The 26,687-nt window shown below is 40.1% G+C and overlaps 1 protein-coding gene across 1 annotated transcript; it reads right to left on the reverse strand.

Moving 5' to 3' along the window:
- Positions 1-1,896: 1,896 nt before the first annotated feature.
- LOC133640885 (uncharacterized) lies at positions 1,897-23,233 on the reverse strand. Its single transcript, XM_062034567.1, has 12 exons — positions 23,160-23,233; positions 19,057-19,109; positions 17,900-18,208; positions 11,135-11,458; positions 10,765-11,058; positions 7,526-7,837; positions 7,176-7,460; positions 4,857-5,183; positions 2,881-3,192; positions 2,525-2,812; positions 2,310-2,458; positions 1,897-2,199 (listed from the first exon to the last, which is right to left on the reverse strand). Exons 1-12 carry the CDS (start codon positions 23,231-23,233, stop codon positions 2,191-2,193), a joined length of 2,736 nt encoding a protein of 911 aa, XP_061890551.1. The 3' UTR covers positions 1,897-2,190.
- Positions 23,234-26,687: the final 3,454 nt, after the last annotated feature.

Raw genomic sequence — 26,687 nt, forward strand, 5'->3', positions numbered from 1 at the left:
ACGGAAGTATTGGTACCCCATTGAATCCAATACAAAAAAGCTCTGTTTTCATCTCAAAATTCCACAGTTTTCTGGACATCTGTGTTGGTGAATCTTTTGCAATTTGTTTAATGAACAATGAAGACTGCAAAGAAGAAAGTTGTAGGTGGGATCGGTGTATTAGCGGCTGGCTGTAGCAACACAACCAGGAGGACTTTGACTTGGATAGCAGACGCGCTAGCCGACGACCGCACGGATGATCGGGTGAAGTCTTTCGTCGCTCCGCTGGAACGCAGGTGAGCACGGGTGTTGATGAGCAGATGAGGGCTGGCTGGCGTAGGTGGAGCACTAATGTTTTTATCATAGCTCTGTGAGGTCCCATTGCTAAGTTAGCTTCAATGGCGTCGTTAGCAACAGCATTGTTAAAGGCCTACTGAAACCCACTACTACCGACCACGCAGTCTGATAGTTTATATATCAATGATGAAATCTTAACATTATAACACATGCCAATACGGCCGGGTTAACTTATAAAGTGACATTTTAAATTTGCCGCTAAACTTCCGGTTCGAAACGCCTCTGAGGATGACGTACGCGCGTGACGTAGACCGGCGAACACGGGTATGCCTTCCACATTGAAGCCAATACGAAAAAGCTCTGTTTTCATTTCATAATTCCACAGTATTCTGGACATCTGTGTTCGTGAATCTGTTTCAATCGTGTTCATTGCATTATGGAGAAAGAAGCTAAGCAAGCAAAGAAGAAAGTTGTCGGTGCGAAATGGACGTATTTTTCGAACGTAGTCAGCCACAACAGTACACAGCCGGCGCTTCTTTGTTTACATTCCCGAAAGATGCAGTCAAGATGGAAGAACTCGGATAACAGAGACTCTAACCAGGAGGACTTTTGACTTCGATACACAGACGCCTGTAGAGAACTGGGACAACACAGACTCTTACCAGGATTACTTTGATTTGGATGACAAAGACGCAGACGTGCTACTGTGAGTATGCAGCTTTGGCTTCTAAACATTTGATCGCTTGACCGTATGTGCGCAACTTTTTTTTGCGTATGTACGTAACTTTTTTAAAATATATAAGCTTTATGAACCTTGGGTTAGGTGAACGTTCTTTTGGGCTGAGTGATTGTGTGTGTTGATCAGGTGTTTGAATTGTATTGGCGTGTTCTATGGAGCTAGGAGCTAGCAGAGGAGCTAGGAGCTAGCGTAACAAACACGCAGGTGTTTTTATGCAGGATTAATTTGTGGCATGTTAAATATAAGCCTGGTTGTGTTGTGGCTAATAGAGTATATATATGTCTTGTGTTTATTTACTGTTGTAGTCATTCCCAGCTGAATATCAGGTCACCCCCGGCTCTCACAGCATCTTCCCTATCTGAATAGCTTCAACTCCCCACTAGTCCTTCACTTGCACTTTACTCATCCACAAATCTTTCATCCTCGCTCAAATTAATGGGGAAATTGTCGCTTTCTCGGTCCGAATCTCTCTCACTTCATGCGGCCATCATTGTAAACAATAGGGAACTTTGCGTATATGTTCAACTGACTACGTCACGCTACTTCCGGTAGGGGCAAGCCTTTTTTTTTATCAGATACCAAAAGTTGCAATCTTTATCGTCGTTGTTCTATACTAAATCCTTTCAGCAAAAATATGGCAATATCGCGAAATGATCAAGTATGACACATAGAATAGATCTGCTATCCCCGTTTAAATAAAAAAAAATCATTTCAGTAGGCCTTTAAACCCACTATATACACAACACATGCAGACAGTATAGTGGGAGTGTGTACATACTTTCAAAAATGCTGTGAATGGAAATAAAACAAAATAAAATAAAACATATCTGTTGTTGTAAAGAAATGGTTCTTTAGTTAAGTATTGTCAATACTTAACATTTTGAAGCATGTATAACGAAACTGTCAAGCAAGCAAGCTTTACTACAGTTTAAACTTTGGTGCACTCTTGTGGTCAATGTGAGTAACTGAGGGTGTGTTATTTATTTATTTTTTGGTTTTTACTTTTTTAATGCAGAAACAATATTCTATTTTTTATGTGGTTGTGATACTGCTTTGTTAAAAGCAAAAATTAAACCAGTGATACAGTATTAGAACCAAATCTTTATTTATATGTCAAAAGTAGTTCAATAAAACATCCACTGTCTTGGAAGCATTCATCTGTTCCACTGACAGAATTATTTAGTCTAAAGGAGAAAAAAGCGGGATAAAGTGAGGTAAAATTTCACATTAAATGTGATAATTTGTATAAAATGAACAAATTTTGTTAGAAATAGAATTATTATGTATATCTCACCTTAAGCAGGGTGGCCACCACACCATAGATGGTGGAGATGAGAAAGAGGACAAGGAATGTGGCAGACATATACCAGCTTTCCGCATTGATATCTTGGTTAACAACTGCATGAGCAATGTCATCCAAGACGTTGCAATCCGGCAAAATCACTGTGGAATTATTTTTTAAATGAGTTTATTTTCCTGCAAGATAATCATAAATCAGCTCATTAGTACCTGGATTGGTTATATTCAAGGTCAGTGTAACGGTCACATGTGTCACCCTGCAGGTGTGAACCGCCCCAGGTAACAAGTTGACTTGAGACAGACGAAGGCGACTTTGGATGCTGAACTTCCCATCTGGGCCTCTGCTGGGTCGACTGGTGTTGAAGTCCGACAGCTCATTGGTGTCATCCAGAAACCAGGAGACGTTAACGGACGCGGGACTGAAGCCGAACACCAGACACACCAGTTCACCACGACCCTGGAGCAAGATGGCTGACGGTTGGGTAGGAGTCACTGTGGCTGTGGAGATGAAAGTTGTAAGGAAGTATGTAGTGCAAACACAAAGTCATGTTAAGACTTTTACTCACCAAACACGTCCTCTATAGTGCTCGTAAAAGGACTTTGAGATGACTCATGTCTGACAGCGCAAGAATAGCTGGATTCGTGGTCGTCAGTTTTAGACACATTAATTCTACTGCTCATTGAATAAGTATTGCTGCTGCTGTATTTCCACGATGGGCTGTTGGTGTAGTCCAGCAATCTTTGACCATCTTTCTCCCAGTACACTATAACCTTATCTGGGAAATATCCAGAAACTAGGCAAGTCAGTGTGAGGTCATCAGACAGTGACAGCTCTGAGATGGTCGGTGGTATTATGTGCACTGTTGGTGGATACAAGTCTGATAAGAGAAACACAAAAACACATTTATAAGTGAAAAGGGATAATAGTAATAATTATAAATAATTATAAAAAGAAACAGGACCAAAAACCTCTTAATTGTGGCTCGGCCAGAAGTTGGAGACATTATCCATGTTTAGTTTACACTTGAAAAGAGTTTATCTCTCTTAAACATTCATTTACATTCCAACACATTCATCCCCGCACGTTAAAAGTATTTGTGAACTGTTGAGATTTTCTATTGCGGTAATTTTTGTTGGTAAATAAACGATGATGAGAGATTATCATCACACTTCAACATCTCTAACATGTAACTGCTGCCTCTTTGCTAGGTCAATATTCCAAATAAGCATTGATTGTCTTACTCTGGATAAAAAAAGGTTAGCTAAATATATAAATGCAAGTAAACTAGAAAGTGGGTCTGCTGCTAAATGTTCTTATACTACATTACGCAGAAGGCTTAGCGCCGTAGACAGAACCCAGAAGAAGGTGTGAGCTATACACGGGAGGACGACAGTTGTGCCGTTTGAGCAATAAAGTGCTAATAAGTTTTGGTTAGACAGTTAATGTGCGCGTTTGAGCGATGATCAGAAACAAATTGGATTGGCAAAAATAATAATAATAATCATAATATTATTATTATCATTACATTTGATTGGCAAAAATTACACTGGAGGACAAAATGTGCGGTGACGGTGCGAATTTGCGTGAATTGGCAAATTCCTGGAGGGCACTGAAATATAATATATGATATTATCTTCAACTGTTTTCAGACTTCATTTTAAAATAAATCTAAACTAGTCCAAATTGTAAACATTTTATTATTTAGTTTTTATAAGGTTTAAACTCTTCATATTGCAAAATATATGAACTGAGTTGGGGTTTTTTTAATTACATTGTGTGCGTGTGAGTGTGTGTGTGTGTGTGTGTGTGTGTGTGAGTGTGTGTGTGTGTGTGTGTGTGTGTGTGTGTGTGTGTGTGTGTGTGTGTGTGTGTGTGTGTGTGTGTGTGTGTGTGTGTGTGTGTGCGTGTGCTCTTTTGTTACTATTACAACCTGGAAAAGTCACTGTTTAAACTTTAAAGGAGAAATCTAAGTAGGATCAATGTGAAACATTTTTTAAACCTGTGAAAGACCAATTTTCTTAAGAAACAGCCTTTAATTTGTGCTGGTAGCAGAGTTTTTTGTTTTAAGTATGCCTTTTCAAATACTTACATTCATACTGTTGATATCAAAATGCACTTTTTTTCCAATGTTTACAATTTTACATTAATACTACTTCCATCTGCTTTAAACCTTCACTAGTTAAAGTCGTAAACCTCAACTATCCTTCATAAAAATAAAAACTATAAAATGTTTTAACTAATGTTGTTTTAGAGAAAAAAATGATATTTTCAGTAGACATAATAATCAATAATAATAATAATGGATTAGATTTTATATCGCACTTTTCTATTATTAGATACTCAAAGCGTAGACATGCAATGTTATTTTTAATGTGTAATTATAACAGTGTCAAAATGCCACATGGCACAAACACACACACAGACACACACACATTTGTGCAAACACACTCATACAAATACACACACATACTTGTCCAGGATGAAAAAGGATGGTGTGACAGTGCTATCTGGTGGAAATGTGAATATATGTTGAGACAATACCTCTGCTTTTGCTGATGTAGTCCTCATGGCCCTGGTTGGAACACTTGTGTTTTCCCTCACAGGACACTTGTTTATATGCATCCCAGTCATCTGCTGGCACACTGAGGAAGCTCCGTAAGGTCTCTGTACCATTGCTGTGACGAGTCGGCTCCTCCGTGTGGGAATTCTGAGAGTATTTCTTCCCATCTACTTTCCAGGAGATGACAAAATCATGAAGTCGAGGGCCAACCAAAAGACAAGTAATGGTCACCTTGTCCCTCTGCTGAGACTCTGTGAGTGGGGGTCCGTGAACAAACACTCCAACTTGTTGGGATGATATTGGGGTTACTGTAAAAATAACATGAAATGTGAGATTAGAAACAAATATTAAGATCCTTTTCAAATCTTTGAACATTTTGTGCCATTCACGGTTTTATTTGCAAGCCATTTAGGTTGTGATGAATGAGCATACAGTAGGTAAAATTTGCAAGATATTTGTATTTTTTTATTATTACACTAGTGTTGTAATCTAAAGACAAAAAATGCTTGTATGAAAACAAATAAAAATACAACTTTTGATTTTACATTTATCTTAACAGAAGTTACAAATGTTTAGATCTTAATGTGGACTACTGGGGCCGTACTTATCAAGCTTCTTAGAATTACTCCTAAGAAGTCTGCTAAGAGTTGACTTAAGAGTAAATAAATTATTCGCTGAAAGCTGCACTTAAAAGTTAGTTATCAAGCGTCTTACTCACACTTTCAGCGAAGTGTAGGACTGAATCTTAAGTGTCACACTCAGAGCTGAATTACGACATTACTATGTGCCGTAAACGGAATTTTAGGCGACGTCATTTCTGTGTCCATAGAAATGACCAATCACGGAAGGGAATCCGTTGTCTAAGAATAAAGAAATATCTTGGAAATATTTAAGTGGACAATGGGAGTGTATATTTTCACAATAAACTACAAAATAATACAAAACAAACTAGTCCCCGCCGGCACTCACGCTACCGCTCCCTCTCTTCTATCGCCCACACACTCACTGACGTCACTCACCTCACGGCCACACACATACGCTACTGTCATAACATTTTCTTTCCAATTCATTAATTAGGCAACTAATTTGAAACTGGTGTGGGTGGCTCTATATATACTAGCCCACTGCAGCCACATGCAGAAATCAACAAGGAATCGAAAAGTATTAAATCTGTGACAAAAATAATATCCGCTCTGTCTAAACGATACCGCTTGATCAGCTGCTCGTCATCAAAAAAAACAAAACATTGTTCCGTTCCCTGAACGTTCGCGCACGTCTCTCTCGCCTCAGTGCCATCCCCTGCTGGCAACTCCTAACCACTTAAGACACCTCTGAAGGTCTCTTAAATATCGTGGAGAGTAGGAGTGATTCTTAGACTTAAGAACGTTGATAAAAAGCTTGTATTCTTAAGTTTGAGAGTAGGACTAAATTTAGCAAATTCTCAGGACTTAAGTGTAAAATGGCACTCTAAGAAGCTTGATAAGTACAGCCCCTGGTCTTTCAGTTTAGATTTGTATAAATGTCCACTAGATGTCGCTATTTTTTCCTATTCAAAGCGAGCAGAAAAACAATTCTGCACTTGTGCCTTACTGTAATGGCAAGTGTGTGTTTTATTATTCTTATTTCATTCCCAATAATAAATAGTAGTGTGTTTGAAGCATAATGGCTTTTGAAGTGTTAAAGCCCCAAAATATAATGAATATTTAATATTTATTTTGAAGAAATAGAAAAACAATGCAATGAAGTTATGCATGGAAAATCAATAAAGTTGTCAATCATTAACCTATCTTAGGGCCTAATGATAATATAAAATAAACATCATAATAATGATGATATTGAAATAAAGCACAATGATAATGATAATAATATTAAGGAAATATTCCTTAAAATATATTTCATGGAAATATTTTTTGTTTTGAATTTAGGAACAATATATCTCAGCTGCAATCGGGCGGAAGGCGGGGTACACCCTGGACAAGTCGCCACCTCATCGCAGGGCCAACACAAATAGACAGACAACATTCACACTCACATTCACACACTAGGGACCATTTAGTGTTGCTTTCAAAGGGTTAAATGATATATACTGTATGTATACATTTCTTTTAATGCTTTTAAGTGATTTTGAAAGACTGTCGCAGTTAAAGTGGAAAAAATATTGAATAATATTTTTACAGCAGTTTTTGGGAAGCCGATATTTTTCTTGAGGGACAAACGAATGCAGATATTTGAAGGACAATGTTATGAGTTTTTTTTTTTTTTTCATGCATCATGCCAATAGCGTACTTATGATTATTTACCGGAGCAAATGCTGATGGTCTTGGTGACATCTTTATTCAGCCACTTGTCAGACACTCGACAGGTGAAGACCTTCCCAGTTTGCCACTCTGTCGGTGGGACGTGGAGTTGACTGGTCACAGCCACACGTCCATCCGCACTCATGCTGATGCTAGTAATTGATGGCGCTCTCTGCTTAGCCTCGCTGAACCATTTAATTTGAGGGTTAAAGCCCCGACCAGAGCACAGAACCCTCTGAGGTTTCCATTCCTCACTGGGGGCCAGAAAGAGTTCCACTGATGGGTCCACTGTTGGAAAACGGGTTCAAATTATTGTGTCAAATGAATCCAGCTCTGATGAGTCGGACTCTCACCAAAAAGGCCGTATATGGGGTTTGACCGGAAGCTGTCGGAGAAGCCTTGGCTCACTTTGCAGGTTAAATTTGCGTCACTCTTCCTGTAGGACTCGTGCAAACTGAAACGTGGACGGATGGAATGTGGGCCCAGGCCTTCAGGGAGATCAACATACTGTTTGTTAGAAATATCCACACCGTCGGCCTGAAATGTGACGTAGAGGTCGATGGCGTCCAGTTGCGTGACGTCACACTCGAACACGCCGCTGTTGTTATTGTGTAAATCTGCAAGAGATCGCCTCATCTCCACCAGTGGAGCGGTGACTGCAACACCTAAGTGATCATAACAGGATCAAAGGTGGAATTCAGTCTCTCAAAGATACAGTAGCTCATCAGAGTACAGTAAATACACCCCTCACATTTCAGCTAACGTTTTATATAATAGTCTCAAAGTACAATACCATGGAAATGAAACTTAGAGTAGTCAGTGTACATCTTGTACTGCAGGGTTATGCAACTGACGATAGATAGTACTTTATTGATTCCTTCAGGAGAGTTCCCTCAGGAAAATGAAAATGACATCATCCCGGCCCCCGAGTTCAGTTCAAATCTTCAAATAAAAATGTTTGCAGCCAATTTGTAAAAAGACAAATGCTCTTGTTGTACAGTATAGAGCGGGGGTCGGCAACCCGCGGCTCTAGTGGCTCTCTGGAGCTTTTTCAAAAATGTATGAAAAATGGAAAAAGAGGAGGGGAAAAAAATATATTTTTGTTTTAATATGGTTTCTGTAGAATGACACACATGACACAATCCTCCCTAATTGTTATAAATCACGCTGTTTATATTAAACATGCTTCACTCATTCGAGTATTTGGCGAGCGCCGTTTTGTCCTACTAATTTTGGCGGTCCTTGAACTCACCGTAGTTTGTTTACATGTATAACTTTCTCCGACTTTCTAGGACGTGTTTTATCATTATGCCACTTCTTTTTCTGTTTCATTTTGTCCACCAAACTTTTAACGTTGTGCATGAATGCACAAAGGTGAGTTTTGTCGATGTTATTGACTTGTGTGGAGTGCTAATCAGGCATATTTAGTCACTGCTTGACTGCAAGCTAATCGATGCTAACATGCTATTTAGGCTAGCTATATGTACATATTGCATCATTATGCCTCATTTGTAGGTATATTTGAGGTCATTTAGTTTCCTTTAAGTCCTCTTAATTCAATTTATATCTCATGACACACTATCTGTATGTAAAATGGCTTTACATTTTTTGCGGCTCCAGACAGATTTGTTTTTGTATTTTTGGTCCAATATGGCTCTTTCAACATTTTGGGTTGCCGACCCCTGGTAGAGGAACTTGGACCAATGTAAACACATTGGCAGATCTTTGCACAGACAATTCAACCTTGCTAGCAATTGTAGAAAACTGGGGTCAAACCCTTTCAAGTCCTTTTTGGCAGTTGCATTTTTTTAATACACTTCATGTAACTAAGGTGTTGCTGTTGCTTGTTTACTTCAGATGCAGTCAATAGTCATTTTTTCAACTTCTTTAGTTATACTAGTGGTGTTCCTCAAGGTTCCATTTTAGGTCCTCTCTTTTCCATCATAATGTAAATATATATATCAAGTAATCCAATTATTAGCCAGTAGTTTGACTTTACAGTGGAGGAAGTGGGCTACTTCACAATGTCACAGTTGGATGTCCCTTAAAAGCCTACTGAAATAATTTTTTTTAATTTAAACGGGGATAGCAGATCTATTCTATGTGTCATACTTGATCATTTCGCGATATTGCCATATTTTTGCTGAAAGGATTTAGTATAGAACAACGACGATAAAGATTGCAACTTTTGGTATCTGATAAAAAAAAGGCTTGCCCCTACCGGAAGTAGCGTGACGTAGTCAGTTGAACATATACGCAAAGTTCCCTATTGTTTACAATGATGGCCGCATGAAGTGAGAGAGATTCGGACCGAGAAAGCGACAATTTCCCCATTAATTTGAGCGAGGATGAAAGATTTGTGGATGAGTAAAGTGCAAGTGAAGGACTAGTGGGGAGTTGAAGCTATTCAGATAGGGAAGATGCTGTGAGAGCCGGGGGTGACCTGATATTCAGCTGGGAATGACTACAACAGTAAATAAACACAAGACATATATATACTCTATTAGCCACAACACAACCAGGCTTATATTTAACATGCCACAAATTAATCCTGCATAAAAACACCTGCGTGTTTGTTATGCTAGCTACTAGCTCCTCTGCTAGCTCCTAGCTCCATAGAACACGCCAATACAATTCAAACACCTGATCAACACACACAATCACTCAGCCCAAAAGACCGTTCACCTAACCCAAGGTTCATAAAGCTTATATATTTTAAAAAAGTTACGTACATACGCAAAAAAAAGTTGCGCACATACGGTCAAGCGATCAAATGTTTAGAAGCCAAAGCTGCATACTCACAGTAGCACGTCTGCGTCTTTGTCATCCAAATCAAAGTAATCCTGGTAAGAGTCTGTGTTGTCCCAGTTCTCTACAGGCGTCTGTGTATCGAAGTCAAAAGTCCTCCTGGTTAGAGTCTCTGTTATCCGAGTTCTTCCATCTTGACTGCATCTTCCGGGAATGTAAACAAAGAAGCGCCGGCTGTGTACTGTTGTTGCTGACTACGTTAGAAAAATACGTCCATTTCGCACCGACAACTTTCTTCTTTGCTTGCTCAGCTTCTTTCTCCATAATGCAATGAACATGATTGCAACAGATTCACGAACACAGATGTCCAGAATACTGTGGAATTATGAAATGAAAACAGAGCTTTTTCGTATTGGCTTCAATGTGGAAGGCATACCCGTGTTCGCCGGTCTACGTCACGCGCATACGTCATCCTCAGAGGCGTTTCGAACCGGAAGTTTAGCGGCAAATTTAAAATGTCACTTTATAAGTTAACCCGGCCGTATTGGCATGTGTTATAATGTTAAGATTTCATCATTGATATATAAACTATCAGACTGCGTGGTCGGTAGTAGTGTCTTTCAGTAGGCCTTTAAAGAACCGCAGCTCACCAGTGCCGGCAGTACTCATGCATCTTCAGGCCATGATGTTATCTTGGTATAGTCACTTTTGTTCCCAGCTGTTTGGACAATAATGGCCGAGTGTTGAGTCATTTTTCAGTACGTAGTAAACGGACAAGCTGTACACTGACTACTTGTTGAGTTGTGAGGAGTGGACTTACTCCGATTTTGTTCGGTCGTCCTACCTGACACACGTACGGTCTCCTCGACGTCCGGGAAGCAAAGATGCGCCGCTTTACATTTGAGAATCCTGATTTGTCTCCACACATCAGGCAACACTGTCAGAGTACTGATGACGTGAGACGCATTAGCGTACGCGCTCGCTTGGTCGCTGGCTGCTTTGCCGTCCAGCAGCCATGTGACAACGGCATCCAATGCGGTGCGCACCGAACATGTTGCTTTCACTTGGGATGTTTCCGTCATGACTTCCTTGAAGCTGGGGAGCTCCACATGAACGGAAGGTGGGACGCTTGCCTGTGCTGCCAGGCGACACGTCCGTTGTTACAAGACGATGACAATAGCTGTGTTAATGCGAGACGGCAGACACATACGTACTTTCACAGATACTGATTGACTTTTTCTCTTCCACCTTGTTGTGAGTGGACTTGCAGGTAAACCTTAAGCCGTTTGTCCACTCTTTTACATCAGGCTCAATCTCACTGATTAGACTGAAGGTCTGTGGGGCCGTCACACTCTGAAACTTGCTCACGGTTTGCACGCCGTCGATGATCCGGTTGCCCTGCAGCCACTCCACACTCAGCGTGTCCGGGAAGAAGCCACTTAAGGCGCACCTAAGTTTGACAGAGGAGTCTCCTGCAAGGTTGCCCTCCCACAGCGGATACAATGTCATGTTTGGAGACACAATCCTCTCCATCCTCTCTGTTGAAATAGAAAATACGTACATGACGCATGTGGCTATTTCTCTATATGTAGCAAATTACTTGCACATACCTTCAGATTGTTGTCACAATTCTAAAGGTGCAGGTGTCTTTAGTTTTAAGTAGTTTTATAGTACTAACAGTCAGGTGGAAAGGGTTCCGCTTGAGCGAGCATAAGCAACATTTTAAAAAAAAAAGAAGAAGATAAAAGTAGCGAAAAAACACAGAAGTGAAACTCAGCGAGGCGCAACAGTGCATGACAAAAGCCAGGTGTGAGAAGAGATGATGACATATTTAAATACATTTCATACACGGACACATCTTTAAAGTTGTTTTTTTTTTTTATAACACACTAAAAAGTTATTTTCCTTTTTTGTACATTCCAGCTGCAGCTTTTTCAGGTCATTCTGAATTTCTGAGGAAAAATCTGCAAGAAAAGCATCACTCACATTTTATTTTTTATTTTTCTTTAAATTGTAAATCAATATGATTACTTACAGTTCATTTCAAAAATGGTGTTCATTTGACCTGAAAGAGAAAAAAAACAAAAATATATTAAAGAAATGCACAAATAATACACAGAACAGACTGACTCATTAATCCTATTGGAAATCCAAAAAGAGATCCTTGGTATGTTTTGTGCAATTCAATTGTTTTCCAAACCATTTGTACCATCTGTCTTCCTTAAATTATCCAAACTGCTAAAGCTAAACAAAAAACAACACATTTGTTTGCAGTGTCACAAATTTCCTTCTAAAACCGATAAAAACACCATTTTTGATTTCACACTATCCTGTCATAAACTCATGTGATAATTTAGATTTAGATGTCAATTCGGACTAGTGGCTTTCTACTTCTTTCTATTGAATTTTTATATTTTTCCACCAGACTTTTGTTCCCCCTACTTTTTCCCATTCAAAGCATGCAGCAATATTTCTGCATGGCTGCCCTGCTACTGTAATGATAAGTGTGTGTCACTATTGATGGTGGATAATGGTGTGTCTATCAAACAAAGTGTACAGTCAAACCCAAAAGTATGCATAGGTCTACTGTAAACCTTGCAAATTCAACTTAAAGTTACTTACATTTTTCTTGCTTGAAAATTACACAGGCGATAATAGGATGATGAAAAAGAGGAAAAGTTGTGGGGAAAAAAATGCTTTTTAAGCTTTTATTGTATTCACATTTGAACAAAAAATTTACTTTGATTGACTTTGGACAACAATTGGCCAATGGTATGATTAGTTTCGGTCTTGACTCTTGTATGTGTGTGTTTGGACAAAAATGTGGTAACTTTGTCAACATAAAACCCACTGTACTCTAAAGGGTTAATAGTATAATATGTACAATATATTTTAGAGCAGTTTTTTGAAAAGCAGACAATTGTGTACATAATCAATAGCCTATTTAGTATGTTATTATATTTCAGACTGAAGTTTTAAAATATTTACTTGCTTGAATATTAATGTGTAATTTTTTGCAGTATTATTGTCTTTTTGGACAAACAACTATTTATATTTAAATTCCAGCTTAAGGCTAACCAACAAATAAAGAATAGTTATACTTTATAAGGTGTCTATAGAATTTAAAGGGAATTGTTTTTTTGAATTTTGCCCATTATCCACAATCCTTATGTGAGACAATCTTGTATGTGCGTTTTAAATAGTGAAAAACTGCTAATAAGAGGCGGCTAACAATGCGGACACATCGGATTCATCTACTCTGCGCTCTTAAAAAAAACACCAACAATGCACTAGTTACATGCCGTGACCTATAGCGACATTGTTATTATAGGAGCCAACACAGAGGAACTACTTTTATGGCGTAGAAAAACAGAACTACCACTATAGTGAGTAGTCAGCTACTAGCTACCAGCTGGCTTGAGCTGCTAATAACGTAGGCTGCGACTCGCCACAAAATAAACAAGAAGGAGCTTTAGCTTTTTCTGCTGCATTGCTTCTAAGGTAGAGGGTTCCTGGTACGAATCTAGCATCCGCCATCTTAGTTACTGCCATTGTGTCCTTGGGCAAGACATGTCACCCACCTTGCTGCCAGTGCCGCCCACACAGTGTATGATTGTGAGTGAATGTTTGGTGGTGATCGGAGGGGCCAATGGACGCAAATTGGCAGCCACGCTTCCGTCAGTTTACCCCAGGGCAGCTGTGGCTACAAATGTAGCTTACCACCATCAATTAGTGAATAAATGATGGGTTTTAAGTTCTCACTGTTAAGCGTTTTGAGTGTCTAGAAAAGCACTATTTAAATATAATCCATTATTATTAATATTATTATTACAGTAGAAGGTTGTGGCACCAAGTTGCATGTTATCATGAATGTGCCTGTTACTACATGACGTGCATAGTTACAGCATGTATATAAAACAGTGTGGGAGGTTTTTGGATGTTTTTTGAAGGGCTTGTTTGGTGAAATAGATCGCATCACAATTACCTGTATTGTTAGCCGCCTTTTACTAGCAGTCTTTTACTATTTAGTATGAAGAGAAAGGGGAATGACGTGTGTTTTGGTCTCACAGAAAGATTGTGATTGATGGACAAAATTCCCCAAAAGGTGCATTACTGTATAAAATGTTTACCGTCAACCAATGTTCTATAGAAATATTGCAGACTTATTTTCACCTGCAGTATGTAAAGGTGCAGTTAAGTGCTCAACTCAAATACAAAAGTTGTATTATTACCTTGAAGACAGTTGTTCCAATGCTGAACAGCAGCGTGATGAGAAAGAGAATGATGAAGGCGAGCGCCGTGTTCCCCATGTTATCTTGCTCGGCTTCCACAGCATTGTTCCACTGGTGGCTCATCTCCACCAGGAAGTCTGGTGGATGTACAGTAGTACTTCAATACACACTGTATTTATTATTACTGTATTATGTGTTTATACAAACAAATGTGCCCTATAATGTTGATTGTAGTGCTATATAACTGGAGACCCTGAATTGCCTTTTGAAAGACTCCATTATTTCAGTGTGTGTCTTTAAAACGTGATCTCTCTTGTGTTTGTGTTTGTTAGGGCAAGACCCAGGAGAGGAAGAAGACGTGTACGAAGACAAGTCACACAGACCACCTATCTCTACGAGGAAGGACTTTAATACTCTCTTTCAAAACCCCAACATACTATTAATCCTTGTTGCATGATTAGTGACACTGCAAGTCACACGTAGCTAAAAATAAGGACAACATGAACAGCTTGCGACATACAACAGTTGCTAAGTGATTTTTTTTATTTATTTTGATTTGAAATGGACACACAATATCATTAAACATGCAGCAAACAACCAAGAGCAAAGAAGAGAAGACAAGAGTGACACAGAACACATCTACAGGGCCTTGCACAATTTGGGGTTGTCCATGTTGACGTTATCGGTGGTTCTGTATGAAATGGACCTGACAAGGACATTGGGTGTGTTGGCCACAGATTGGTGGTAAATGGCACAGCAATACGCCACACCGTTCCTTTTCCACTGATCAAGGCTGAGCGTTAACTGGCCGTAGACTGAATACACGCCTTGGTTTTCTACAGGTTGGGTGGTCCTGGTGACGTATGTGGAGTTTACGGGGTTGTCATCGACAAGCCAAGACACCAGAACCTCTTGGGGGAAGAAGTCTTTCACTAAGCAAGTCAGGGTAACCATGTTTTTAACAGTTTGTTCCACTGGAGGCATCATAAACACCGCAGGATATTGAGGTGATTGATCTGCAAGTGCGACAGAACAACATTTGACCACAGGAAGTAGTATCAAACATTTACAGTTTTCTTACCAGCAGTTCTTTCATAGGATTTCTTTACTGGGCGCGCAATCTTTGAATGCTTCACCACGCAGTTGCGCCGTATCCCTTTGCTCCATTCGTCATACGTGATGTCAAGACGAGTCTCAAATGGGCCCGAATTGCCCGGCGGGGGGGCTTTCAAGGTCCCGGCCATCTCGTTGCCATCCTGGTCCTCCCACAAAATACTCTGCACAGATAGCCTGCTAACTTTGACCTGACATATCACGGTGCCTTTTTTCTTCAGGAAGATGTCCTCCATTGTGGGGCCGCTGATCTGTATATCGACATCCGCCTCCGGGCATCCTTCGCCTGTTGAATGGACAGGAAGACTTTTTCAAGGCCGTTGTGTGATTTACATTGAGTGTGTTGCATTTTAGCCCGCGTTCACACTGGTGGTTCGGACCAAAAATACATGCATTGAAGGACTTGATTGGACACCTTTATTGACCTAACTCAATTATTTCAAACCAAAATGAGTTGTTTTTTAGACGTTGCTATTTTTACCAGCTTATTTGTACTAGGGCAGTTAAATCATGTGATTAATCACAACATAGTGCATTAATCATGGGTACACGCATATTAATCACACATTTTGTTTTGAGCATACATGTTCCTTTACTTTAACTGCAGATGGTTACCTGAAAGGTGGCATACTTTTTTTGTTGTACCACAAACATAATGCACCCAATTCTTGAGGTGAGGATCAACGCTTGATTTTGGTGTAAAAATATAATTAAACTAATGCTGTTAAATGTAACGAGTTAACTCAAGTGATTCATCAACCAAAAAATGGCATTAATCATGCGTATACACAGATTAATCACGCAATTTATTTTGACCGCACATGCTCCTTTACCTTAACCGTGGATTTTTACCTAAAAGGTGCGTGGGTTGGTATATTTCTTTTTTTTTTCTTCTTTTTTTTTTTTTTTTTTTTTTTTTTTTTTATAATATCCTGCCCAGTTTCTCGGGCAAATCATATAGCAGATGTAGATGCCCATATCGGCTGTTCAGATTTACTTTATTATTGTTGGTATATTTATAGAGAGAGATCAATGAGAGGACTCCGACTGGTGTGCTCTCTGGCATATTTAATTTCAAAATACACCCGAGGGGACTTAGGATACAACTTTCTCTGAATTTTTGAGCAGTGCATTCAAGTAAAACATTTTAAAATGTTGCTGTATGTCATTGTCACGTTAAAAATTACATTTTGTGCCCAATTACGGGGGCCTTTTTAGGGTCATTTAAATAATGCAAGCCGGTAAAAATGTATATTTCATGCCAATTTAAAAGTGTGATTAATCAGATTTGAATAATTAATCATTTGACCGCACTACTTTTTACAAACACCCTGTTGTCACACACAAAGAGTCTTACATATTTGTAATTTTTGCATGCTTTGTTTGCAATCAGAGTTTGATTTAACCAAAGTGTGAACACAGCCTAAAATAAACAAATAGAAAAGTACTCACTAGATGGATCTGCGGCACGCGTGTTGCTCACAGATGAGTTGATATACACATCTCCATGTGCGTCCCTCCCCTTAAACTCGCACCTTACAGTGGTGCCAGATGACCACTCGTCGGACTTGAGCGTGATGAGGCTCGCCGCGCTGTAAAGCGTTGTTCCATTTGCAGTCTTTCTGGCCTTAGACAAAGTTATGACCTGCTCTATTCCGTGGGAGATGTCCTCTTCGTTATACAGCCATTTGAAGTCATAAACATTTGGGGAAAAATCTTTGGCAAAGCAGACGATTGAAGCCTCATCTTGACCATGAGAGGAGGCCAACACTTTCAGAGTTGGCAACTTGTAAACGGACTCTGAAACACGAACATATTAAGTATATGTCTGCACAACTAATATATATACACAACACAAAACGTCATTTGAATGCTATTTCTCATGGCTTCTGCAGGGTCGACACTACTAAAACAGCAAGATTAGATCGTACACAACCTGCATGTGAGACAAGCAAGCGTAGATTAAACAAAAAGCAAGCAAAAAACTGCTGCAACAATTATTTCCCTGACAGACAAGGCAGAGTAAGCAGCTGCACAAGGAAGAGTCAGACCTTTCTTTCCACCTTACTGTTGGCTTTAGCACCAACAATAACATCATTTGTATGGATGGTATGAAATAATGTGCAATTTTCAGATAAATGTGTTGTGTGTAAACATTTATTAACATAAAAAATAATCTATTTCTAATTACCACGTTCCAGATATCCAATTATATTTACACAAAACACTTTTTGCAGAGCTTAAATATATTTTTAAAATCAGGTATACATTTTAACATCACTTTTACCTTTTTGGAGGACTACTGACAAGGATGAGCTACTAGCAGTGTGGTGCATTCAGTGACAGTCTGGAAATATGTCTTCTATGGCTTTTGTTTGACTATTACTGTACACTACAACTTAATTTGGCTCCATAGTGGGTTATTTTGTGTAGAATACAAAATAACCCACTTTGAATCATACTAAAACCGGGGCATCTGAAAACCAATATATATTTTTTAAACGACTTCAAATACACAGAATCCAAATATACTACAAAAGTGACAGCACATTACTGCGATTACCGTTAGCTGTGTCACATTCATTGTACCTATTTTAAGACTACAGTACAAGATATGCTGTAAACACGTCTTACCTTCTGTTTTGGTGATCACGGCATCAACAGTTTTAGTTGAATGTTTGGCGACACATCGAAATTTGGCCCTGCTGTCCCAGTCGGCTTGCCTCACTCGGATCTGACTGACTCCCGTGTAAAGGTTGTCCTTCTCCACTGAAGGATACTGAATGAAGTCGGACAAATCGGCCCCGTCTTTGCTCCACGCAAACGTCAGTGGAAGGGGTTTGAAGCCGGTGGCCAGACAGCCGAGAGTGACCATGTCTCCCGCTCCGGAGCCACATTGCATCAGAGGAAAGACAGTGGGTGGGACTGGTGGGACTGGTGTGCCTGTGAAATGAAAAGCAAGTTGTCAGTTTAGATCAAATTAAATGAAAATAGTAAAGGGAAGACACATATTAAACCATATTCAAATTGTAGGAAAAGAAAATAAGTAGTCGGTTATGATACAATTCCGTGAAAATGGTGAAGAGATAACACTCACCATATTAAACCATATTTAAATTGTAGATCAAATTGCACTATAGACCTTATTATATTTTAAATATCACAAATTATTTAATTCTCATTCATTTGACATTTTGAGTGAACATTTTCTTAACATTGGAAAACATCTTTATAAATGGAATAGCTCACTCAAAGGCTTAGAAAAACTAAACCTGTTAGATTATTACGATACCACAGTGCAGAAACTCAAATTTAAGCAAAATAATCATTGGCATAGTTCATAAGACTCTGTTGCTGTCGATGATAGATCAAGTTGCTAATGTATGCTATAACAACCTGTCAAACAACTAAGAAGATTGGACTCGCCAAAGCGCCATTATACTCATTTCAGGTGTTTTTTTCAATTGTTATGTAATATCTCACATATTTTAGCATATATTGGCTACTTAAGATAGGCAAATTGGTCTAATTCTACTGTTCAAATACTGGAACTTCTTGATATCAATAAATTATTGCACCAAATCGGAAATATGAAAATAATGTACTTGTCCTTTCCAGTAGAATACAATTACCACAAATATTGACTTACCAGATGTAACTGTGACTTGGGTTCCTTTTCCCCAGTAGTCCAAGTAGTACCACAGTGACATAAAGTAAGAGCATTCTAATACAAAAACTTTCCAAATATAAAAAAAATAAAAATGTCTCAAAAGGACGTAAGAATTACTTACCAGATGTAACTGTGACTTGCGTTCCTTTACCCCAGAAGTCCAAGTAGGCATAGCTGTCACAGTGATAGAACATAATGTGTTTACAATGAAAATACTATTACAAAAAAAAGAATGAACACAGGAAAAGCTGTTCCTCAAAAATTATTTCTCAAGCAACTCCCTTGAGATTTGATATTTTTTCCGGTGTGCTCCCTAACGTTTTGATTGTGTTTGGATATGTGAGCATAACCAGAGATGGGTAGTTATGTGCTACATTTATTTTGTTATACATTTACTCAAGTAACTTTTTGGATGATTGTACTTGTCTGAGTAGTTTTAATACAACATACTCTTTACTTTTACCACTTTCACTCCGCTACCTTAAGTTTAATTCTGCTCGCTACATGTTGGTCTAGTGAGTGAGGTGACCGAGAACCTGATGGTCACTCTGTCAGAGCTACAGCATTCCTCTGTGGAGAGAAGGGAACCTTCTCCAAGGACAACCATCTCTGCAGCAATCCACCAATCAGGCCTGTATGGTATAGTGGTCAGACGGAAGCCATTTCTTCGTAAAAAGTTTGCTTGAACGCACCTGAAAGACTCTGACCATGAGAAACAAAATTCTCTGGTCTGATGAGACAAAGATTACATTTTTCGCCATGAATGCCAGGCGTCATGTTTGGAGGAAACCAGGCACCGCTCATCACCAGGCCAATACCAGCCCCACATTGAAGCATGGTGGTGGCAGCATCATGCTGTGGGGATGATTTTCAGCGGCAGGAACACAGAGACTGGTCAGGGTAGAAGGAAAGATGAATGCAGCTGGAATAGAAAACACTTTAATGCCTGCAAACATTTTTAGGGCTCTGGTGGTCTCCAATAAGCCTGCGTACTTGAAACACAAATATTTTAAAGTTGGACATGGGGAGACCCTAGAATAATACGTTACATTGATTAATACGAGACGTAACAAACGCATGTATAATGATCTCTAAGTCACAAGTGGACAAAATGGGACACATTTCTTACATTGAACAAAGAGCACAGTCTTCAAGTCAAATTAATTGTGTGTTAAACACACTTGGCCAATAAAGCTGGTTCTGACTCTGATTTTAGTGATAATACTGCTGTTTTAGTAGCATCCTTAATATGCAGCAGAAACGAGAAAGTTGGGTCAAAAATAATGCCAAGATTTTTTGGCAGAGTCGCTTTGGACAATTGTTTTATTATCGAAATTCAAAGTGGTAACCGCAAACAAGTGATTGTTTCTAGCAGGACAATAATCAACATGTCCGTTTTCTTGGAGTTAAGATGCAAAAAGAATAACCATTTTTTTACAACTAGTTAATACTATATCTGCTGCTATTTTAGCTGACGAGTATGTTCTGACCCGCAAAGGAAACTTCAATAAAGCCTTTTCTCCGTCGCAGCATGGTCCAATCACGCACCATCACATAAGTAGGCAACATGTGGCACCATCTAACTATGGCACATGTTGAAGAGGTTCATTTAGCCTACTGATGGCACAGTTAAAGTAAGGCTCATGTGCACATACTGCAAGAAACCTAGTCATTTGATAAACAGCTGTCCCTTGTTGAAGTGAACCAAATCAAAACCAGTAGTTCTGGTAAAGGCCCCTTCAGTGCCACATTCCTTTAAAAGTGAGTGTGCGGATCCAGCTGTTTATTCCCCTTTTATTATGAAGGGTGCTGCCTCACTGTCTGATAGCAACGTAAAAGTTCCAGTTACTATTTTACATGATACTGCAGTCTCAAGGTCTATTTTTCTTTGTGGTGTGTTGCCTCTTTCACATAAAACCTCCTTATAACGTAACGAGCTGGCGCAAGGCTTTGGAATTAAATTTGCTAAATTACCCATGCACTCTGGTGTTGCAAGCAGTGAGCGGAGACGGGCCGGGGTGGCAATTCTTGTTGCCCCCCGGCTCAAAGCCCCTACGTTGGATTTTAATCCGGGTCGGGGCACGGGTCCTGACTGTTGTTTGTGCTGATGCACCAAACAGCAGTTCAGAGTACCCACCCTTTTTGGTTTCCGTCGAGGGAGTACTGGAAAGTGCTCATGGCTCATGGGACCCCAGAGGCAGCGGACAGGTACCGACAAGCCAAAACTCTGACATGGGAAGAGTTTGGCGAAGCCATGGAAAACGATTTCTGGACGGCTTCAAAGTGATTCTGGACCATCATCTGCTGCCTCAGGAGATGGAAGCAGTGCACTGTCAACACTGTATATGGTGGGGATGGTGTGCTGTTGACCTTGACTCAGGACGTTGTGGATCGGTGGAGGGAATACTTTGACGACCTCCTCAATACCACCTACACGTCTTCCTATGAAGAAGCAGTGGTTGGGGAATCGGTGGTGGGCTCTCCTATTTCTGAGGCTGAGGTTGGCAGGGCCCCAGGGGTGGATGAATTCCGCCCGGAGTTCGTTAGGCTCTGGATGCTGTGGGGCTGTCTTGGTTGACAAGACTCTGCAGTATTGTGTGGACATCGGGGCCGGTGCCTCTGGATTGCCAGGTGGTTCCTCTCGTTAAGAAGGGGAACCGGAGGGTGTGTTCCAACTATCGTGGATCACACTCCTCAGCCTTCCCGGTAAGTTTTATCTGGTTGCACTGGAGATGAGGCTACGCCAGATAGTCGAACCTGGGATCAAGGTCAGCAGTGAGGTTTTCGTCCTGGTCGTGGAACTGTGGACCAGCTCTTTACTATCGGCAGGGTTCTTGAGGGTGAATGGGAGTTTGTCCAACCTGTCTACATGTGCTTTGTGGACTTTGAGAAGGCCTTCGACTGTGTCCCTCGGGAAGTCCTGTGGGGAGTGCTCAGAGAGTATGGGGTATTGGACCGTCTGATTGTGGTGGTCCACTTCCTGTATGATCGGTGTGAGAGCTTGGTCCGCATAATAACTTTTATGGACAGAATTCCTAGGCGCAGTCAAGGCGTTGAGGGGATCCGGTTTGGTGATTGTAGGATTAGGTCTCTTCTTTTTGCAGATGATGTAGTCCTGATGGCTTCATCTGGCCAGGATCTTCAGCTCTCACTAGATCGGTTCGCAGCCAAGTGTGAAGCGACTGGGATGAGAATCAGCACCTCCAAATCCGAGTCCATGGTTCTCGTGCGGAAAAGGGTGGAGTGTCATCTCCAGGTTGGGGAGGAGATCTTGCCCCAAGTGGAGGAGTTCAAGTACCTGGGAGTTTTGTTCACGAGTGAGGGAAGAGTGGATCGTGAGATCGCCAGGCGGATCGGTGTGGCGTCTGCAGTGATGCGGACATCGGTCCATCGTGGTCAAGAAGGAGCTGAGTCAGAAGACACAACACTCAATTTACTGGTCAATCTACGTTCCCATCCTCACCTATGGTCATGAGCTTTGGGTTATGACCAAAAGGACAAAATTAGTTTCCTCCATCGGGTGGGGGGCTTTTTCTTAGAGATAAGGTGAGAAGCTCTGTAATTCGGGAGGAGCTCAAAGTAAAGCCGCTGCTCCTCCACATCGAGAGGAGCCAGATGAGGTGGTTCAGGAATCTGGTCAGGATGCCCCCCGGACGACTCCCTGGGGAGGTATTTAGGGCATGTCCGACCAGTAGGAGACCACGGGGGAAACCCAGGATACGTTTGGGAGACTGTGTCTCCCGGCTGGCCTGGGAACACCTCGGGATCCCCCGGGAGGAGCTGGACAAAGTGACTGGGTAAAGGAAAGTCTGGGCTTCCCTTCTTCAGCTGCTGTCAACGCAACCCGACATTGGATATGCGGAAGAAGATGGATGGATGGATGGACCCATGCACTCTCTTCAGGTGGCCTTTTTTCTTCCCACCATTCACTGTGTTACATGCACCATTTTATTGATTATTTCCCATTATTTTTTACTAGGTACTTCTTTTAGTGAGGTAGTAGCTAAACCTGATAAACATGACATACCAATACACGATTTGATGTGATATAAAAGAATGTTCTGATCAACGGTATTGAAGGCAGCAGTGAGAACAACACTGATGTAGCGTGCCTTTCTGCTGACCTAGCACTATATTATACCATACCCTGAATTACAATAGGTTACCATTTTGAGCGCACCAATACTCACATGTTTGTGATGAAAGCGTCACTCTCCACTTCACCTCTGCATCCTGACAGGCAGCAACGCCCTCTGACTGGTGCTGTTGTAGAGCATCTGCACAGGGGTCCCCGACATACTTGCCAACCCTCCCGAATTTTCCGGGAGACTCCCGAATTTCAGTGCCTCTCCCGAAAATCTCCCGGGACAACCATTCTCCCGAATTTCTCCCGATTTCCAGCCGGACTTAAGGCACGCCCCCTCCAGGTCCGTGCGGACCTGAGTGAGGACAGCCTGTCGTCACGTCCGCTTTTCCTTTATTAAACAGAGTGCCGGCCCAGTCACGTTGTAACATCTACGGCTTTTGGAGAGTGCACAACTGCACACACAACAAGAAGGAGACGAAGCAGAAGAACGAAGAAGAGACAGTCATGGTGACGACGAGTGACAGAATAGAACGAGGATGGACAAATTCAATCCTAAACTCAAACCTTTCCTGCAAATTAAATTTCACATTGCTACTGGCTGCAAAGCATTGCACTTTCAAATACAACAATGAGTAGAGGAGTGTCATGTGTGTGTACATGTGTAAATAAATGAACACTGAAATTCAAGTATTTATTTTATGTGTATATATATATACATATATATATATATATATATATATATATATATATATATATATATATATATATATATATATATATATATATATATATATATATATATATATATATATATATATATATATATATATACACTACTGTTCAAAAGTTTGGGGTCACATTGAAATGTCCTTATTTTTGAAGGAAAAGCACTGTACTTTTCAATGAAGATAACTTTAAACTAGTCTTAACTTTAAAGAAATACACTCTATACATTGCTAATGTGGTAAATGACTATTCTAGCTGCAAATGTCTGTTTTTTGGTGCAATATCTACATAGGTGTATAGAGGCCCATTTCCAGCAACTATCACTCCAGTGTTCTAATGGTACAATGTGTTTGCTCATTGGCTCAGAAGGCTAATTGATGATTAGAAAACCCTTGTGCAATCACGTTCACACATCTCAAAACAGTTTAGCTCGTTACAGAAGCTACAAAACTGACCTTCCTTTCAGCAGATTGAGTTTCTGGAGCATCACATTTGTGGGGTCAATTAAACGCTCAAAATGGCCAGAAAAAGAGAACTTTCATCTGAAACTCGACAGTCTATTCTTGTTCTTAGAAATGAAGGCTATTCCACAAAATTGTTTGGGTGACGCCAAACTTTTGAACGGTAGTGTATATATATATATATATAAGTAGAAAGAGTCACACGTTGTTTTGCAGACTCGAATTATTTTGTGATTTATTTTATTTTATACACTAGGCTAAGCCACAGCGCCTCAAATGTTATCTTTTTTTTGTAAACTGAATTTATTAGGAAAAACATGAAAAAAAAGAAGTATTTTCTGTCTTATATATATATATATACACTACCGTTCAAAATCTGAAAACAGTTTAGCTCGTTACAGAAGCTACAAAACTGACCTTCCTTTGAGGAGATTGAGTTTCTGGAGCATCACATTTGTGGGCTCAAAATGGCCAGAAAAAGAGAACTTTCATCTGAAACTCGACAGTCTATTCTTGTTCTTAGAAATGAAGGCTATTCCACAAAATTGTTTGGGTGACCCCAAACTTTTGAACGGTAGTGTATATATATAAGAAATACCTGAATTTCCCCCCCAAATCTCCCGAATTCGGAGGTCTCAAGGTTGGCAAGTATGGTCCCCAACCTTTTTTGCACCACGGACCGATTTAATGTAGGCATTATTTTCAGGGACCGGCTTTCCATTTGTGGCAGATAAATACAGCAAAAATAAGTGCAAGAAAATACAACTCACTATAACGCTGGGGGGCTAGTTTCTTTGCAATGAGATCCCCAGCAGGTTGATGGTAACCTGCTGGGGCCTGCAGATGGAAATCAGCCTTTGGCTACAATCTGTCACATGTATATGTTATATGTTCATTAATGTGCATTGTATCATGTCACAAAGTTCTAACAAATATAACAAATGGCAACTTCCTATGAGGAGTTTGATTGTACATCTATAAACAATCTTATTGGTGTGTCTCGTGGGACAGGCGAAAGTTAAGTCGGAGAAAATGCAGTCCTTTATAAATGATTTAATGTTTCTGTGCGGCCAGGTAGCAAATGCGTCACGGACCGGTACCGTTCCCCGGACCCGCGATTGGGGACGCTTGAATTCTACAGTACATCCAGTGTCATTGGATCATCAATTAAAACTATTTTCTTCTCACCTTTTTCTGTTCTCTGCTCCACTTGGGTAAACTTTTCCCAACCGCCCCAACAAGTTTGTTTCAGAATGTCTTCCTGAAACAAGTCTGCACATGTGCAGTGTAGTGGATTGTCCGAAGCTTAAACAGGCAACAAAAGTAGTTTAGTACAACAAATTTATTTACCCATTATCAGAAGTGCAGGTTGAATTGAGTTGGCCGTGCAGACAGACCACATGTCACTCCGGAGCAAACAAGACACACACAAGCCAAAATCACTGTCCAGTTCCGGTCTTCTGCCATTTTTTATATGTCTTTTGTGCGTCATTGTTTGTTATCTAAATGCGTCAATGTCTTGTTGTTTTTCCTATCTGTTCCATAACAACTCGAATCCTTTAGACAGTCAACACATTCTGTAGACAGGTTGGCACGACTTAATATTCACTTTTGTCCCACCACTGGTCCATTCAATGGCACAAAATACAAGAGAATTGAAAATGAGCGGACATTCTTAAAAGACAAGAAATATAGGTCAAAAGGTCTGAAATTCTACTACAGCAGTAAATAACGTGTAATACTCCATTGCGTGAGAAGGGAGAGGGGATCTGTCGCAACAGTCATTTTTGATGAAGTAATTTTAAATGCATAAATTAAGACAGAAATAAGTAAATACTTTATTTAAATACGTTTGTAGAAGGAGACTCTAATCATCGTTTTTTTGGAGACTTTTGGGGGCCTGTGGAAATCTGGGGGCCCCAGGCATCTGCCTGTGTCCTGGTGACAACGTGTATCTTTTTATCCGTTGTGTTCTTGGCTTACAATATTTCAGTTTGTTGGCTATATTACAAAACACCTGTTGAAGAAACGGTCGCTTCCTGTCTTTTATTATTATCAACCAGACAGGATGTTGATAACCACATGTTCAGAATGTTGGAAACATTTTTTCAGTGTTTTGATATTAGTTGTACATTCAAAAAGCTTTATAAGAAATTTGACATTTCTTTTATGAGATATTTATTAGCATATTGCTCATTTATTTGCTCACTCAATTCACACTATATATAACCCTTCTTTACCTTGTTTCCTGCTGTCTTTGTTTTCCATGTGCTCATTGTTACATGCTCTACACCTTGTTCCATCATTAGTACACCTGTGTCTTGCCGTGATCCTTGTGTCTCCTCCAATCAGCTCTCTCCTTCCACTTGTCCAGGTACTGCACTTCTGGTACATTCTATAAATGCTAGCCTTAGCCAATTAGCATTTTGCATATCACATGGTCATTTTGCAATTTAGCAACCATCGATTGAATCAAAA

Source organism: Entelurus aequoreus, linkage group LG23 (assembly GCF_033978785.1).
Source record: "Entelurus aequoreus isolate RoL-2023_Sb linkage group LG23, RoL_Eaeq_v1.1, whole genome shotgun sequence".
In the NCBI taxonomy this organism is placed as follows: Eukaryota; Metazoa; Chordata; class Actinopteri; order Syngnathiformes; family Syngnathidae; genus Entelurus; species Entelurus aequoreus.

Excerpts from the sequence above, each read along its gene's own strand:
- LOC133640885 (XM_062034567.1), bottom strand. The coding sequence starts at position 23,233 with ATGTCGGGGACCCCTGTGCAGATGCTCTACAACAGCACCAGTCAGAGG. Across the intron at positions 11,459-17,899 it reads CGTGATCACCAAAACAGAAG|AGAGGATGGAGAGGATTGTG; the intron begins GTAAGACGTGTT and ends CTATTTCAACAG. Across the intron at positions 7,461-7,525 it reads CCCCATATACGGCCTTTTTG|TGGACCCATCAGTGGAACTC; the intron begins GTGAGAGTCCGA and ends GTTTTCCAACAG.